This window comes from Euwallacea similis, chromosome 23 (genome assembly GCF_039881205.1).
Source record: "Euwallacea similis isolate ESF13 chromosome 23, ESF131.1, whole genome shotgun sequence".
Classification (NCBI taxonomy): Eukaryota; Metazoa; Arthropoda; class Insecta; order Coleoptera; family Curculionidae; genus Euwallacea; species Euwallacea similis.
The window spans coordinates 2,469,009-2,487,376 of record NC_089631.1 but is presented as its reverse complement, the minus strand read 5'-3'; the positions used below and the strand labels follow the sequence as shown (position 1 = coordinate 2,487,376).

The 18,368-nt window shown below is 34.7% G+C and overlaps 1 protein-coding gene across 2 annotated transcripts in view; it reads right to left on the bottom strand.

The window, feature by feature from the left end:
• Window positions 1–366: 366 nt before the first annotated feature.
• Window positions 367–18,368, bottom strand: part of LOC136416577 (polycomb group protein Psc-like) — a 30,362-nt gene continuing 12,360 nt past the window's right edge. Inside the window, exons 2-7 of one of the 2 annotated variants that reach the window (XM_066401827.1) lie at window positions 13,080–13,212; window positions 12,728–12,827; window positions 12,140–12,314; window positions 11,768–12,085; window positions 11,632–11,712; window positions 367–3,456 (exon numbers count right to left, since the gene is read on the bottom strand). In XM_066401827.1, coding sequence (XP_066257924.1) covers window positions 1,288–3,456; window positions 11,632–11,712; window positions 11,768–12,085; window positions 12,140–12,314; window positions 12,728–12,827; window positions 13,080–13,194 — 2,958 coding nt within the window. In that variant the 5' untranslated portion in view covers window positions 13,195–13,212 and the 3' untranslated portion in view covers window positions 367–1,287. Of the gene's footprint in view, window positions 3,457–11,631; window positions 11,713–11,767; window positions 12,315–12,727; window positions 12,828–13,079; window positions 13,213–18,368 lie in introns of both variants that reach the window. The other variant, XM_066401826.1, reaches the window with a different exon arrangement.

Here is an 18,368-nt window from a genome sequence, read left to right as displayed (position 1 = left end):
TCTGATTTGTTTACAATAATTAACAAATTAACATTTTTAAATATACAATTCATTGTATTTAATGACCGGAAAAATTAACTTGTGTTGTAGAGAGAAGAAACTAACACAAAAATCTATTAACATTTTTTTGATCAGACTGATAGTTTTTTAAGTTTTTCGATTTAAAGTTTCAACAAATTTAACATTTTTAGTAAAAACTTGGAAACCAGAACAATTTCACAACGCTGTTTACAGTATATTAAAAGTCCCAAAAAATGATTTTTTCCCATTTAACCGGTTTGGTCAGTCTCACCATTTCGAAGATAATAATAGTAGCCACACGTTTCATCGGCTTAAAGGGAAAAGGAAAATTAAAGAAAAACTTCATTTATGTCTTATAGTAATTATTTTGATACACATAATCTACACAAAATTTCACATCATTTGAATAAACGAATAATAATTTACAAGCTTAATACATAATTATGATAATTAATAATAAAATACGTTAATAGTACAATAATAGGATACCGTATATGTATACTCTTTCAGTACAACCATTTAAATAAAATTTACTGTACGGTTTTTTATAATGCGCTGCATTAAATTGTACTAAAATATAAGAACTTACCGTTCACAAATTTGTATTTACATCAGAGAATACACAATAATTCAATAAAAATATATGTACACAAACATATTATTGTACAACCACGATAAAGCAATTTATACACATGAAAATTAACAATGAGGTACGGTTTTTTAAACGAAATATCGACAAATCATAGGCGAATAAAATGTAACAAAATTGTACAACAGCGTTAAAACAAATAAAAAACAGTAACAATATAAAAATCAATGAAGACAACATCAATAGTAATTATTATGCAAAAGCCTTGTTTGTCGGTGCGGAATAAGGAACTAAATGCAGAAACTTACCCACGATTATATATAGGATCAGCCACAAAATGTTGCATCATATATATCATATTCATAAGATCAAATAAAGTAGCTGCGTTCAGCAAAATCAACAGTTCAAATTTCGCCACGCTTGAAATCCATATAAACAGTTGTACGACTGTTACCTCAGTTGAATGCAGCTAATATGACTCATATATCATAGCCAACTCCATGCAATTCTTTGTTAAAATTATTCAATCTCTGAGCGGTTTTTTATGTCAAAAAATTCCAGAATTTATTGTACTATACCTATAGATAAAGACGTGTTTACAGTATGTACACACCCAACTACACCTAAACCTAGAAATTATCACAATTTGCTAATGCCTTGGCCCTCCAACCTCAACTCTAAACCGAAATCTCCTTTGCTTCTACCACTTTTTGCTCCACAGCTATTGGTGTCACAATAGTAGGTACTTCTTTTGCAGTGGTACTACAAGTAGTGGAACTCACGGGTATCGGTGAGGACTTCGGTGAGGCTACTTTTTTTTCCGATACGCTCTCAGTTTGTGCAGTACTTACCACCCTACACTGCCCCAAATTCTGATTTCTATTGAAAATCAAACTAGGGTTGGGTATGTTTCGAATATTCTGATTCTGATTAGGCCTCAAACTCCTAATTTGGGTATTCATGGGCCGGAACAATTTAGGGGGCATACGAGGTGGGAGCCCACTTCTAATTGCAGTAGGAGTGAGTTTCCCAATGGTTTGCAAATTTGGCATTTGAGGTCTAGTTTTGATGGTATTGTTCGGAGGAAGTTTGTTCAAAGTTGGGTGCTCAGTAGCAACTTTAGATAGCATTTGGAGATTTGATAGTTGCATACTTTTATTCTCAGGGGTGGCTCTTCCTGGGGAGTTCATAGGTCTTGGAGTGAGGTTATTTATCTGCCTTATCGCAGGATTAATGCCGTTCATCGCTTCAGTCTTGGGAGATGATGCTTCTGGTGACTTGCCAGGCTTTGATAAGTCTAATACTCCAATGCTATCAGTCCTGTCTGGCATTTTGGGGATTATGCTAATACCAGACTTTAAATTCACAGCATTTTTAATGCGCTCCAGAGGAATTGTTCCTGGTGGAGGCCTTTTGTTCATTACAACTGGCTTCTCTGCAGTTTTAGGAGCAATTAAGGTGATCTCGAGGCTTGGTCTCTTGTCCTTCTCACTCCCTTCTTCTTTCCTCTTCATACCGCTTTCAATTTTACTCACAGTGAACCCAGGGGGATATTGAGGATTCATGATTTTGCCCTTATCTGGAGTGATTTTACCCCCAGTTTTATTATTGTTTGGAGGGCTGGGATTTTTAGGCTCAATAGTGCATCTTTGCTGCAAACTGGCAATTTTCCTATCCAGGGTTTTATTGTTAGTAGTGATGCTGATCGGGTGAACTTTAGCCGATGTCATTGTTCCCGCAGCTTTAAGACCCTCCCCTTTTGTCTGGCCGATTTTCTGGTCCTTCGGGTATTTGTCGGCATTAGTTGGAGCCGATTTAAGAAATGCCTTTTGTCCGTTATCCAAAACTTTTACTCCTACTTCTCTTTTTATTATTTTTTGAGGGGGTACTGGTCTAGAAAGTTTATTTTCTGGTGCCGAAGGTTTTATGGTCATTGGCTCCACTCGAGGCTTAATATTGGGTTTGTTATTGTTGTCTGTATTTAAATGTTTGTTGATTTGGCCAGCAGGTTTGGGATTCTCTTTTTTCCTTTTTGCTTCAGGTTCTCCCAAATAGCCCACAGCAGGGCGATCACCCCTAGCATAGGCTTTAGGAAGTTTGATTGTGGGGATGGGCCTTTCATCTCCAGACCCTCCAGACATTTGTTTATGTCTAACTTGCCTCATCTGCAGTAGTTTTTCTTTGTTGCTCATCTCAGAGCTGTTTTCTATTTTGTGATGTTTGTGTTTGTGTCCATTTGTGGTGATTTTGACTTTCAACTTCAAGTCCGACTTGTCATTGTTAGTGATTTCTGCATGGAGCTTTCGCTTCTTCTCCTTATGCCCGTTCGACTCGTTCTTTGAATGTTTACTCTTCTTTCTCTTTTTGCTTGAATAATTCGAAAGAAAATCATCCCTATCAGCATTAGTTTCTTCCTCCAGTTTTTTCTGCAACGCCCATTCTCTATCTCTCTTTTCCGCAAATCGTTTTATCTCCTCTTGGTCGGGTTCTTCATACTCAAAAACACAATCTTTGATGATTTTCTCAGGCGGTTGCAGTACTTTCTTGGCTTCTGCCAGCTGCAAAGCCTTAGATTTGCTTTGTAGCTGCAAATTGGCCATCAGTCTTTCTTTGTCTTGTTGCTCGCTCTCAGTTTCCTCCCTAGCACTTAAAGACTGCTTCAATTCCGGGGAGTTTTCCAACTTAGGAGATTTTATCGCTGGGGGTTGTTGAGGGATGTGGTTGTTGGTAGTTACAGGAACGATTTGTAGTTGTTTGCCTCCGGTGGGAGAGGGAGTTTGCACGATTTTAATGGGGCGGATTTTCATGGGGGTGTAGATCCGGTAGAAGAATCTCATGGGCTTGACCTGGAACAAAACATTATTTTTAGCGGTATGCGCTTATTAAAGTGAATGAGAAAATAGGCCAATGCGCGAGTTTTTCCGCCTATTTTTAGATTAGTTGCGATACTTCTTTTCCGATGTGAGCGAACTGGTCGCACCACGCTTTTGCACGTGTGCTGGGTGCCTTACATCGACCGCGAAGCCGATAAGGTATAAGTCCGGTTGCAAACGACATTTGGTTACCATACAAGGAAATTGTTATTGAGGTTTACGGCTAGAAATCCTTTACTATGTCTCTCGGTGAGATAACATGGGATCCGTGACGCATACAGGTATTGTTAATGGTTGATTTATGAGCATTTGTTATTAGCTGGTTACCACTAGACATCACATCAAGCGGTACCCGAAAGTGTGTGTATGTCGACAGGCGATAGGCTAAAAAAGAGATAGTTGCAGGTTGTTGAACTGAAACTTGTTTCGCTATTGTTCGTAAATAGTTTTGCGTTTGGATGTTTTATGTCCGCAATTTCATGTTGTTTTGTATGCCTCATAGGCTGATGTAATGTTGGAAGATGGTTCTTATCAGATAGATTGGTTTTTGCCATTTTGGAGATTGACGGTAGCTAATAAATTACCTCACACCTCGCACATTGTCCAGTATATTGCAACCTCTCGTACATTCTCGAGCAGAAGTGTGTTTCGGAAAATGAGTTTTAGACTTTTCATTACTAATTGAATTTACCTTGAGCCTGGTGAGATATTCCTTTTGCTAAACCAATAAATACTTTTCTGGTCGTTTTGAAATTGAAATGGCAATTGTCGTTAGATTTTTTCTTGCTGCTCGACAATAAATTTGCAACATTATCCTTATCTCTACCTTAGAACGTTATCATCCCAATTATGTATTCAAATAACGTCCTGATGCAAGGTTATTAAATTTCTTGCGCAACGAGCTGAATTACAGATGTCACAACAGAAATATAAAGATGTTGACACACCAATATCGAGAGGACAAGTGGTTGGAAACATGCCAAGCGACTGAATAAGGCAACGGAAAAATTTACTGAAAAAATATAAAAAAACTATCTGAACAACTGCGTTATAAACAACACAACGCCAGACACATGCAAAAAAGAATAATATCGATCTCAAAAAGTGAATAATACACAAATATAAAACTACAAACTAGACGTATTACATTGCTCCCGGTATACATAATTAAAAGCGGACTGCAGGAACTAATCGGAAAATATGCATGAATATATCAATTTGGGTAAAAGCCGAAGGCACTCGGCTATTCTCCTACTTTTTGTTTTGAGGTACAACACACAAAGAACTCATTTAAATGGTACAAAATCTGTAAGTTTATTTATGGACACATTATTAAGGCATTTAACTGTGCCTGGCACAGCGGTCTACTTTACAAATTATACGAACTTCAAACACCAAAATATATACTTCATATCATCAAAAACCTGAATAACTGGACGACTACTGCAACAAATTCAAACAAGATGGAAAGACAATCGACACAACTTATAAGATAATTTCGTTTCTTTTTTCCTTCAACCATTCTATTGTCGAATTTCTAGATGCATTTTTTAATAATTATTTTGCATTTTATGCATGGTTATTGATAATAAAAGGTTTTTATTACAAGGGCAGAAAGTCCAAATGGGGGTTTTTCTCCCCAAATTAACATGGTTTTGAAACAAGTTCAAATACTATTTAGACCAAAGAAAGATTAAGAGAAATGTTCAGAGTAATTTCGACATAACGAACCGTTTATATTTGCAGACCTGCGTTCTCAAAAATGAGGAATTAGCATACAAAAGGTGTAGTCTAGCCTGTAATGGTGTCGACAGGCTTTCGGATTTATAGAGAGCGAATGTAAGTCAGAACTCCTTGTCTAATTATGGTAGTTAATACATTGATAAATTTCGATTACAAGGATCTCAAATAAAAATTCTCTGTGATATTTCAAGAACCGAAATAACTCCACTGATACTGATACGAGACAGAAAAATAACCACTCAGTTTTGAAATGTTCTTCTTGACCATTCTATCGCGTTTGCCGAAAAGACAGTTTAAAAACTCTAATCTCATTAACGACTTTATCCTCTCTGTAGGGCACGGAACTTTTCCCTTCGTTTCTATACGAAAAGCACTCCATTTCTCTCTCACTTATGTCGGCGGGGAATGTCGGAGCGGGATCATTTGTTAAGGCGATAATTGCCAACACGAAGTCGTTTGCATTTGAATGGACCACTTGACTGCTTTAGAGCATGGGATTTACTTAGTTTTATTTAACTTCGTGGAAGTTTGCGGCCTAAAAAGGAGTTGACATGTGCAAAGCAATCACGATTACTGTGTATACTTTGTCCTTATTTGCGTTTTGTTGTCGGCCAGGCTGAGAATTGATGTTTGGGTGGCATCAGGAATAAGTAGATGCAAACGATAATATTTTAATTCGAAGGTTAGTCCCGAAAAACTTTTTCTTAAAATCTCATAAAAATTCGAAAGAAGGAGACTCGACTATTAAAATGTGCTAAGTACCACACAGTAGATCTCAGTTGACCTCAAACACTACATAATTCTATGTCGAACACAGATATGTATAGATAAATTATTTAAATCGAAAAATTAAACTCTTGGACTAATTTCAGTCATAAAGATCACGGCTAAATCAAAGAAATTAAAAAAAAATGTTTTGATGCATCACAAGACAGGTCCAGTGGATACCTTGAATTTAACCTTAAAATTGGCGTTGCCTTCCTGCGCTGAGTTCCCACGGCACGTGTTTTCGTACGGGCCGTGGGTGTTGTACATAGCATCTGACGTGGGAACTGTACATTAGAGATTTCAAAGAGGACAACACAAACACCTACTCAACCTTGGCCACTTCCAAGCTTCAAGTGGTAATTAAATAAGGTTTGCGGATTTTATCAGTAACAATAATAGGGGCTATTAAATACGCTATCAATGACAATAACTAATTTTTGCTGTAAATTGGTAATGTGCGCTGATAACGTCGCAATTAGATAACATTCAAAAGCGCGCTTTATCGGGTTTCTATAGGATGACAAACTATGCAACTTACACATAATTCTATTATAAAATTGTAACAATAACCGAATGGCATCTTTTACGGTTGAAGAATTTCCTTCACATATCCACTACTTTGCGTAGACAGTTGTATTAAATTACACGAGGAAGTTATGCAAAATAACGCAGCCGTAACAGTTGCTTTACAGGTGAATAGTTGTCTTGTCTGCAGATTATTTATGTGTATTTCAAACCAGAGTGGCGTGACTGTGTCATCAAAAGCAAAAGTTAAGAACTTTGTCCTCGCAAAGGCCCCAACATCGTCCATCAATTTGGTTTAATCCTCCAGGAGTTCTGTAGCTAGGACCGTAATAAAATTATTATGAAATGCGCTGAGACGAGGGCGGAAAATGGGGTGCCGAGGGAGTTTCAGTGTATAAATTATTGATCGAGGTTGTTCGTCCTTGTTTACGGAGTGTAGGGGCGAAGGCAAAGTGCCCGGAGCTTAATAAAACTTCTTCATAGAAAGCGTACTGATATAATGATTAAACAAAATGAGGAAATTTAGAATGGAAACAAAGCCTGAATGAAACAGAAATGACCTGAAAAGAAATTTCTTGAATTTTGGAGAAACTTTAAAAGGCCCGGAAAACCAATACCTACATGTAATTTTTGAGAAATTATGTTAGGGGATTTTTTGAATTGACCTGAAAAATTTAGTCTGTATTTTTCGAGAAACTCGAACTAACGAGGATTTTCTTGGAACATGGAGGAACTCAGATTGACCTGATGAAAAAAGGTATTTAATTTTGAAGGAAATCCAATTGATCTGAATAGCTATCTTTCGCGAACATTTCTAGCAGGTATCCGTAACTTTAGTTTTTACAACAGTGTTTCATAGTCCATTTTCTATTCACGTGTTTATAAAACAAATACAAATATATACGTGTTGTTGCGCCGACAAACTAACGGATAGTCTAAACTAAAATATAAAGACATTGTAAAAGACGGGCATCTCTTATTAAATGTCAGAACAATGTTGTTTTACCAAGTTTAATTATCACGTTTTTAAACGATTTATGTGAAATTAACAAATGAATGACCAAACAATCGTTGCATTCTCCAACACACTTCATAATAAAAAATTATATACTTTATATACTTAAGTTTTTAGGGCTTTAATGTCTACTATACAGGGTGCCCCAGAATGAGGGGGTCAAAGCTTAACCACATATTTCTTAGTCAAAAAATATATCGATTCATAATGATATTTTTATATACAAAATTCTCTTCTGGAGATACAGCCTCTCAGTCTCACTTTTTTTTAATAAGTTTTGCAAATAGATCGAAAACGGCTATATGAATTGCAACGAAGTTTGATGTGTAATTTTTGTTTGTTTCTCGAGGCATATTCGATGGAGGTTATATTATTCTAAAACTTCAGGGGTAATGATCCATTGCTAGAAGGCCGAATGTTAAAAACATCAGAACTTTTTTATTCACTCATAAGGATGTTTGTTTTTTTTTTAAATCAAATTCCCGGTCTGTTATGTAACTTTTTTTAATCTATTATTGAATTTTAAATTGATGCCTTAAGTTGATGAAAAAGAAATGTATTTTTTTATTTCAATTTCTGGAAAACAAGCTATAATGAATGTGATACCATTATTGTGTAATTGACAAGAACGCCGTCGCCAACTCAAGTCATTGTTGACAATATCAGTGAATCCATAGCCTTATGATTTGATTAGTTTTTATAGGTTTCAAGTAAGTTTTGAAAAATGTGTACATTTGAAGACAAAACAGATATGTTGCTCATATTAGGATTTTGCTAGGAAAATTATCGTAATAGTGCGAGAGTTTATGCATAAAAATTTCCAAATCGGCGATCTCTAAATTGGAACATTTTTGCGCGATTAGAGAGAAATCTCCGAGAAACTTGCAGGTTTGCTGTTCAACGTCATCTATGTGGGACCCATAACACGTTACCGATCGCACAGGAAGAAGAAATTTTGGAGAGCCTGGAACAGAATGCTCGTAACAGCACGGGAAGATTAAGACTTCAACTTAACATTCCAAAAACATCGGTGTATAGAACGATAAGAAAAGAATAAATCCGTCTATTTCATCTTCAGGCAGTTCAAGATATTGGAGAAGCCGACTATCCGCTCCGCTTGATTTTTTGTCGAGCCATAAAGAATCATCAACGACGTGATTTCTAATTTGTTAAAAAAAATTCTTTACGGATAAATCATGTTTCACACGAACGGGTATCCTGAACTTATATAACGAGTATGTCTATGCAGAAGAAAATTCGCATGCCACATCTCTTAGGCAGTGAGAGATTCGGGTAAATGTTTGGATTGGTATTATAGGAGAGTATTTAGTTTGTCCATGCTTTTTGCTTTGTGCTCTTAACGCCCTCAATTACCTCCAATTTCTCCCAAAATGATTTGCCGGTGTTATTTGAAGAAATACCTTTAGAAGCTCGACGCGAAATGTGGTTTCAGCAAGATGGGGCACCTGCACATTTTGGATTAAACGTGAGGTATTATTTTTACGAGCAATTTCCAAAACGTTGGATAGGCAGAGGAAATGAAATTTTTTCAATGGCCATCTATATTGCCAGATCTAACTCACTGGGATTTTTTCATTTGGGGTACACTAAAATCCCGTATATATACTGTCCCTACTCAAAATCAAGACTACTTAAAAAAACAAATTTTGCAAGCAACTGATGGAATGCGCCTTAATCCAATGATGTTGGAAGAATGAGATTTAATTTTCTTCGACGCGTAAATCTCTGTATTGGAAAGCGGGGTTGTCATGTTGAGCACTTATTAAATTTATTGTATAAGGCTATGCACTCACTGACATTGTTAATAATGAGCTGAGCTGGTGACGACGTTCTTGTCAATTATACAACAATGACATCGTATTCATTGTAGCTTGTTTTCTAGATGTCGAAATAAAAAATTTAATTTTTTTTTCATCTAATTGAATCTCCAAATCAAAATTCAATAAAATATTTTTAAAAATTGCGTAATAGACTAGGAATTTCATTTTAAGAAATCAACCGCCTTCATGAACGAATAAAACAGTTCTGATGTATTTAATATTTGGCCTTCCAGTAATTGACCACTACCCCTGATGGTTTTGGAATAATAATCCTCTTTGAATGTGCCCCGAGACGCAGAAAGATTATACACTAAATTTCTTTGCAATTCATATAGCCGTTTTCGATTTATTTGCAAAACTTACAAAAAAAAGTGAGACTTTGAGAGGCTGTGTCTCCAGAAGGAGACAATTTCGTACTAAGTATATCACTATGAATCGATATATTTTTCACTAAGGAATACGTGGTTAACCATTGACTCCTTTATTCTGGGTCACCCTGTATACCTACAGTATGTTCTCAAAAAAGCAGCATCCTAAGACGCTTAATCGTTATCAATCTATTGGTTAAGCCTTAGCACATCAAATCAAAAACCATACTTAGAGAATTAAAAATTATTATAGATTCTAGGTCATTATCTAGAAGAGTATATGATAATATCACAGCCGCTTGTATTCTATAACATCTCATTACTTTCTCCACATTTATCGGCATTTAATTTTAGCAAATTCATACATCAACTATTGCCCAGTCTGTCGAAATTATGCTAGATCACTTTACAGTCCGTTAGTATTTACCTTCGCATATATTTAGTTCGGTATTTAATTCTTGGATCGGGTAAATTCGTGTTGAATGGTTTTTAAGTTGCTTAAACGAGACTCGGAAGACCAAAAATTGAGCAAAACGAGATCGCAGTTGGATTAAGGCTGATTTTTAAGGGAATTCCAAGGTCAATGGCGCAACTTGCACCAGAAAACTGGCATTTTCGTATATTTTAAAAGTAGGTGTTATTGTGTTATTTTTTTGGATCTTAATGGGGCCCTGTTGATAAGAAAGAAGACGTAAAAATCTGACATTCATGTTCTTAAATAGTCATTTTTTAATAGCAAATTAGACAAGTAGAATTTAAGAATGACCAGAAAGTTGACTTAAAACTTCTGGGTGCTTCTTACAACTAATTCATTACATTGATGGTTTTCAATAAAAGATACAAAATTTCGTACGAAATTTCCTCAAATTCCACCGATTGTTCACTTCATGTATGACTGCGTAGCGCTTATAAAGCAAAACAGCTGCAGTATCGAAATTTTATAGCAAGTCAAATATTTGTACTGAGTGATAGTGTAATAATAAGTGTCTTAACGCGGGCCCCTGTTCCGGTAACCGATGTGGGAACTATTGTTTAATTTCTGTATAACTAAAAAAAAAGAACTTTAAAAAGTGACTGTAAAAAAACTCTGAAGAATTTAATTTACCTACGTAAATTACGCCAATTTAACTTCATTCTAGGAACGCCAAAAACTGTATTATTTCTCTACAAAATCATAAAACGCGAGTAAATTCTCAATAAATTTGGCAGGCATAGATCTTTAATGGGGACCGCCTACAGGGCCGGCTTTATAATTTTACTACAGCGTATTTCGCACTCAAAACAATAAATTATAATTGGACCTATAATTAATATATTAAAGTCCATGTCAACCAAAAATAACGTGGATTCATAACATTATTACATTGTAATCCGACCCTGCTCAATGACAGAAACGAGACTCTAATAAAAGCGAATAAACCGTGGCATAAACACAATAACAAATAATAAAACTTGTGAAACGGCCTGGTTGGGTATAAATAAAATTCTGGAATAATTTCGACATGGCTTAACACGATGCTTACACTACTTACTGTTTGCGTTTATATTAGCGAGTGTGTATTAGGATCGAAGCCGATTTCATTAGCCTATTAACGTATTTACCACCAATGAAGAGAAATTTCCCATTAAAATGGATGATTGTTTATGAATATAAAACATTAAAACTGTTTTTTTTTCAGGGAACATTCTTATTTAATTCTTAATTCAATTCTCAATAATCATAATTCATGAATTCACGATGACAAGCGTTTTGCAGCCAATTTGCAATATAATGTATATAATCAATCACATAAAGGTAGTTTCCTGAAGACGTGAAGTTCTCGAGGTAATTAATAGCCGTTTTATTACGATGTTTTATTTTAAATCTAATATTAAAGTAACTGCTCACCTTTTCCCACTGGAAAGAATAGGCCACGTCCATGAGACTGAAGTCATTGGGCAACACCTCCCCTTTGTAAATTATATCCACCTGCAACCGAACGATAATAAAAAAAGATAAAAATAGATCAAATCATCTCTCATACCCTGTGATCAACCCTAAGTCCATACTTCATCCTAACGAATTTCTGCAGATGCTTCATATTGACCCCGGCAGGGCATTGCAGGTACCTGATATCACAAGTCGTTTCAGCTTTATCACTATTATCACTAGGAATCTGTCCGTTATTTTTCGCACTATTATTACTATTACTACTAGGCTCTTTCGAGACAATTAAGTCTGTTTTACTATCACTATTACTGACGTCAGTGGTGTCCAAATGGGGCCGATAGTACTCCAGTGATAAAGAAATCAAGTCGTCTTGATTGAAGTACTGCGCTCTACCATCTGAGGGTAATGAGATCTGCAATTTTCGATCTTTGAAGTTGGTGGTCATGGTTAAAGGGGCGTCGTATACCATTTCCTCCATTTCGTGCATCATGTCTCGCTCTCTGTCTATAACACTGTCATCGCTGCAGGAACTGCCTGCACGCATCCCGGTACTTCGATAGAAATCTTCTCTTCTTTGCATTTCTTTCGAGTATAACGTGGGAACCGATTTGTAGATGAGGGCTTGCATCTGAGTGTCTGCCCTAGAAAGAGAGAGAAAAATTGAAAAATTTTATCTTGAATTTTTCCTCCGAAATTATTTTCCGACCAACCAAACAAGTGTTACCACCACTTGTCGGTAAATCTACCGATTTATGCGTCAATATACCAACACAACCTCTATTCCTACACAATTATTTTTACTTCTTAAATCTCATATTTCAAATCATGACATTTTTTGATAACTGCACTTTTTAGCTTCTTTGAGCGGCAGAGACGAGAACATTTTTCATGTTAGCTGCATGTGCCAACTTAAATGAGTTCATTGTTTACGAACTGAGAAGTCTGCGTTTGCGAAACATAAAATTCAAGATCTACCGTGCATTTTCGAAATTTACTATATTTATCAACTCCGAGAGCGGCAACATTCGTTGATTTTTGGGGGAATTGAATTTACCTAAAACATTGCGATTTCTTCTTGTAGAGGGCAGGACAGACTGGACATTGAACTTGAGTTTTGCTGTTTTCAAAGTGGCGCAGGATGCAACCTCGGCAAACTGCAAAAAAGTATTAATACATGAAAACAACATTAAATTCTAATAAGGAACAAAACAAATTTGTAACGTGACAGTCTTTGCAGTCTAAATATGTGACTAAATGGGCTTTATTCACAACTAGTCACATAATGAAAACAGATATCTTCATTTCATAACTGAATTAACAAGTGGGACAAGTATAGATAGATGGCTGCAGTTTTGTAGACACAGGGTGCAGCTTGTAATAAAAATAAATATCAAATGATAACTTACATGTATGAAAACACTCGACCAAAGTAGTAGCATCCACGATGTATCCATGACACAATTTGCACATAAAAACATCATTTAAATCCTTGACAAGCTTCTTTCTGCCGGTACCCTCCATCTTGTCGGGTCAGAATACCTGAAAGACAAATTATCCATCTTTAAAAAACTTATTTATAAGTGAAATTCTTTATTAAAATCAATGGATCATAAAGCATGGAAGGTGCATAATAAAGAGGACCTGCCAGTTGCATGGTACCCATGTCATGCCTGGCCAGGTCGGCCCCTCCCAAACGTACGCCCACTTCCTACTGACCCCTGCATGAGAAGAACCCACAAGAACCGGCAGGCCACGCTCGAATTATCGATACAGTTACTGTTTTACTTTTGGTACCTTGATGGCTTTAAAAGAACTTTGATAATACCCAAGTAAAGCTTCTTTTTGAAGTGAAAAGATTTATTTTTCAATTTAGTTCATGTGTTATGGGCTTTCGGATTTTTAAATACAGCAGAATGTAGCCGAGTACCTAGGTACTACACGGTTTTCAAAGATAAAATAATGTAAAGGCTTCAAAATACATCCAAAATAGAGATCTAGTTTGATCTTTCTTAAAAATTAATATATTTTTAGAAAGGCTATCTATTTGTGCAATTTTTGATTTTTTCTGTAAATCAAGATATTGATTATTGTAAATCAAGATTTTGGAAATTCGCTGATTTACATGATCATTATTTCTTAGAAATTATGATCTGTGTAATTATTAATATTTGGCAATCGTCCGTATTGAATCGCTGATCTCAAGTTTTTAAAATAAAACCAATCTCAAAACAGAGGGAAATAATCCAATTTTCGAATTCAATATTTGATAATTAGGGTCTGTATTGACTGCCAAACCTGAAGCTTTCAATTATAATAAAAATACAAGAAAATTTTCCGGAATAAAACAAAATTACAAATTAAATCCATTTGGAACAGACTGCTTTTGAATGTCGCTTATGTCTTAAGTGGATTTTCTAAATTTTAGAGTCAGTTTTGCTCAGTAGGTGCTTCCAAAGAAATCAATACATTGAGCTGATATTTTATACGTTAAAGAGCAAAAATAGTGTCTCTAACTACCGTAAATTGAATTTTCTATGGGTTCTTACATTTTTGAAGTTCCTATTTTACACTTGAATCTCTTATGTCTTCAGTGGATTTTTCAGTGAACTTTTAGTGGTGCTTAAGCAAGTTTGCCCAGTATGCCCACAAAAGTCAACAGATTAATTTGATATTTTCGGTACTTGAAGAGCAGACATGAGAGCTTTGATACCTTTAATATAAGCCTTTTAGAATTTTCCATTTGGAAGCTACAACTTTTCAAATTTTGCTTATTTCTCTGGAAGATTTTTGCACTTTTTGGAGATATGTTAAGAGTTAATTCTGTCCAGTATTTGTAGGGAAATCAACTGATTTAGTTAATGTGGGCTTTGATAACTCTTAACTAAACTTTCCAGGGTTTTCCAATTGGAAATTGTGTATTGTGATTTCATTTTATTTCGCTCTACTTTTTTCTGATTTGGACTTTTCGAGTGGTTCCACAAAAATTAACGTTGAATTTATTTTTTAGGTGCTTAAAGTAAAGATATGAGAGCGTTAGTAACTCCAAAATAAACATTCTGTACTCTCTTTCATATAAATTTTTTTTTTCACATTTGCTATTATAGGCAAAGAAACCAACACTTTTGAAAATAAAAAAAGAAACCACTCTCATCATTCCTTTATAGCGCAATCCTCGTCCTATCTTTTTCCGCTTCCTTTCACATCTCCCTAAACTCATTTATCATGCACCCCTCGGTTAAGACGCCATCCGGCGACCCTCGTCAATACCCCCTTCTGCCGCCCAACCCCCTCCATCAACCCGTCAAAGGGCCCTAATTCGAAACCAACCAAAACGCTTGCCGGGATTTTGACTATCTTCCTCTCGCTCATGGGCAAAGAAGGACGGAGGACATTTTGTTCTACTCCGAGGACTATATTGAACCGCATATGCGTTACGTCCTTTGGGCGACCTTGTCGGTAGGCCCTTCGCCACGTGGCCTGAAAGGGCTCACAGACAGGAGCTCAGAATGGCGCAGAAGGTGGGAGTGGCCCTTTCTTGCTACCCTCGAGTGGTTTTCGTAAATAGGCTTTTGTCAGGATTAGTATTTTTCTCTTCGAGGTTTTTGTTTAATGGAGCAAAAAGGTGGTTGGTTTTGCGGTTTTTTAGATTTAAGGGCGATGGAAGGCATACAAAAAGCGAGTTTCTATATGTCTCTAAACTTATGAAAAAATGCATTTAATTTTAAACTTTAACGTGATCAATTTAATTTGTAAAATTATCTATAGTAATAAAAACAGCTCGTAAACCAATGATATATCTTTAAAAAAAATGAAATAGATTATAATCTTAAAAATAAAATAAAATAAAAATTCACATTAACTTTACATAAATTTGTAAATCCTCTATAGGACTTTTGACAACAATAAAATTGTTGATCAACCAGTAGTGGTAGAACCACATTACGTTTTCTATATCTGCTTGGTATCGATGTTCTTTCAGGGGAAGGTATAAGAAATGTGTATTGAAGACAGGAAATAGTAAGGAAGAAATGATGTGTAGAATTAATTCACATAAATTAATATAACCAATTCATGGTAGTAGTTTCTCGACACCAGGATCGAAATTCTTGAACCTGAGGACCAAAGAATTCCCTGGGAATGACGTTGAAACGACTCAATTAACACAGTCCAGCCATGTTCAAAATCATCAAACACACGTCATTTTGACATCATTTCTCGAGAGAGAACCTGTTTTGCCATTCAAAAGGCCAAAAGTGCTTTGAAATTATTTATTGACAAACCCGAACTATATTTATTCATCGTAATCATAAAATCAAAATAAATAGGAAAACTAATGTTGCAAACACTTTAATATAACATTTATAAAGTTATATAGGCAATTATAAAATGAATTTGTAATTGTTTATTTATTATTTATTAGTATTAATTTATTTAAATTTCATATGAGCAATAATCTTTTGACTTGCTCACGGAGGTAACGATTAAAAGTAGCTTATTTCGCAATGTTTGGAAGCATTATTCTCCGAATTTTCAATGTTGCGAATTTTCCTTGAAACCGGTTTGCAAAACTCTCAGCCACGTGGTTTTAAAGGGCCAATAAACAGGGCAACATAACTGCGCAGAAGGAATCCTACATCCCCTAAATCATTTCAACCCTCGTAATGCCCGTGGTTCGTGCAAATATTATTGAGGGTGAATTTGCTTTCATTGATCCCGCCATTTAAAAGGGCACTAAGAAGGAGGGGAAGAGACCTTGCACAAAAATGTCTCTGACGTAATAATTATTATTAGCTTGTTGTCGTAATTGTTGTTACCGATTGAGATTGCGATACAATTTACTGATTTAGATTCGTTTTTAGGGGAAAATATCATTTATAAGGTCATTCTTGTTGCGAAAATATGTTTTTACTGATTTTTTTCTGAACTTATTGTTAACGGATACTGTAATGGAAGAAATGCTGTAAATATACTTTGGATTTTTTAAATATCTAATTAACTTAAAAAGTTCGTTTTTATCGGCGCAAAATAGAAGAAACAGAGTGAATCACATCTCAAAGATTCCCGGTATACAGTGTGTCTACTTAAGTTGGAATCGTATGGGAAACTTTTTTTATTATTAATTTTACGACAAAAAGTTATCGTCCATAAAAAGTTTTGCATGATCTTAAACATAAAATGAAATAATCAGACATCACATTTTTGCAGTCGTATATCAGCTTTCTTAGAAATATGAATTTTACTCAAGATTTTTTTTATTGTTAGTTTAACAATCCACATTTATTTCTTGTTTGTTGAAAACATAATAACTTTTCGTCTCTTAAAATGTTTTGATAACAATTACTCAATTTAAATAGGTAATTATTGCATAAGAATAATTTATTTTTCTAATAGGAAAAGACAGAGTTAATATTTTTTCCAACTATGTAGGGTTATTTACTTTTAAGTCATTCCACTAATGCCTCGACATAGCACCCTCTCTTTCAAAACATTTAATCGTTCTTTTTCCAAATTTCCTTAATACATTCATTATCATATTTGGAGTAATTTTCTAACATACTTCTGAAATGATCCTTCCCAAATGATTAATATCTTGAAACGACCTTTGCTGATAAACTTTCTGTTTTAAATAACTCTATAAGAAATAATCCATAGGGATTAAGTCAGGAGATCCAGAAGGCCAAAAAATATTTGAATGTTTGAGAATTACTTTTCCATTGAAAATATTTTGAAGGTATTTTTAACAGCTAACGTACTAACAGTACGACGTACCGTCTTATTAGAACCAAATTTGCTGCCTTTCTTGTAAGAGTTAAATATTCTAACTCATATCAAATTTCACTGTTAGAATAATTAAATGTTTTGAAAGAGAGATTGATTATAACGAGGCATTAATGGAATGACTAAAGTAAATAATACTATATAGTTGGACAAATTATTAACTCTTTGTATTTTCCTAATAGCAAAAAATAAATTATTCTTATGCAATAATTACATATTTAAATTGTGTAATTAATATGAAAATATATTAAGAGACGAAAAGTTATCATGTTTTCAATAAACAAGAGATAAATAAATGTGGATTATTGAAACTAACGATAAAAAATTTTAGAACAAAAATTCATATTTTTAAGAAAACTAGTACACGACCCCAAAAATATGGCTGATTATTTCATTTTAGGTTTAATATCATGCAGAACTTTTTATAAAGAATAACTTTTTTCTTTTATAGTAATTATAAAAAAGTTTCCCATATGATTGCAAGTTAAGTAGACACACTGTATAGCAGGTGATCATTAAAAAAAACCTCCAATTCGTTGTTATTTGACTTTTGTGAGATTATTTTTTTTTAAATGCAGTATTATTTATTTTCCAAAGCATCAACTGTAAGGCCCCGATTCTATCCGAATATATGAGAGTGACAATCATTTTTATTTCACCAATTAAATATTTCCACCCAATAACGTCGACCAAAATTTCAGTGCATACAAGTTTTGATAGAATTTGAGTGCAAATCCCTATTGAAATTAAATTTTAACTTCATTTTTTGAAAAATTGTATGATAATGAACCGCAGTGTCCATTTTTAGCAAAACTGATCATCATATGTAATGAAGAAACTTTGAATATTTTAAGACAGTACTTTAATGGTCAAACAATTATTGCAAATAATATGCATTTTGGCACTATACTTCAGTC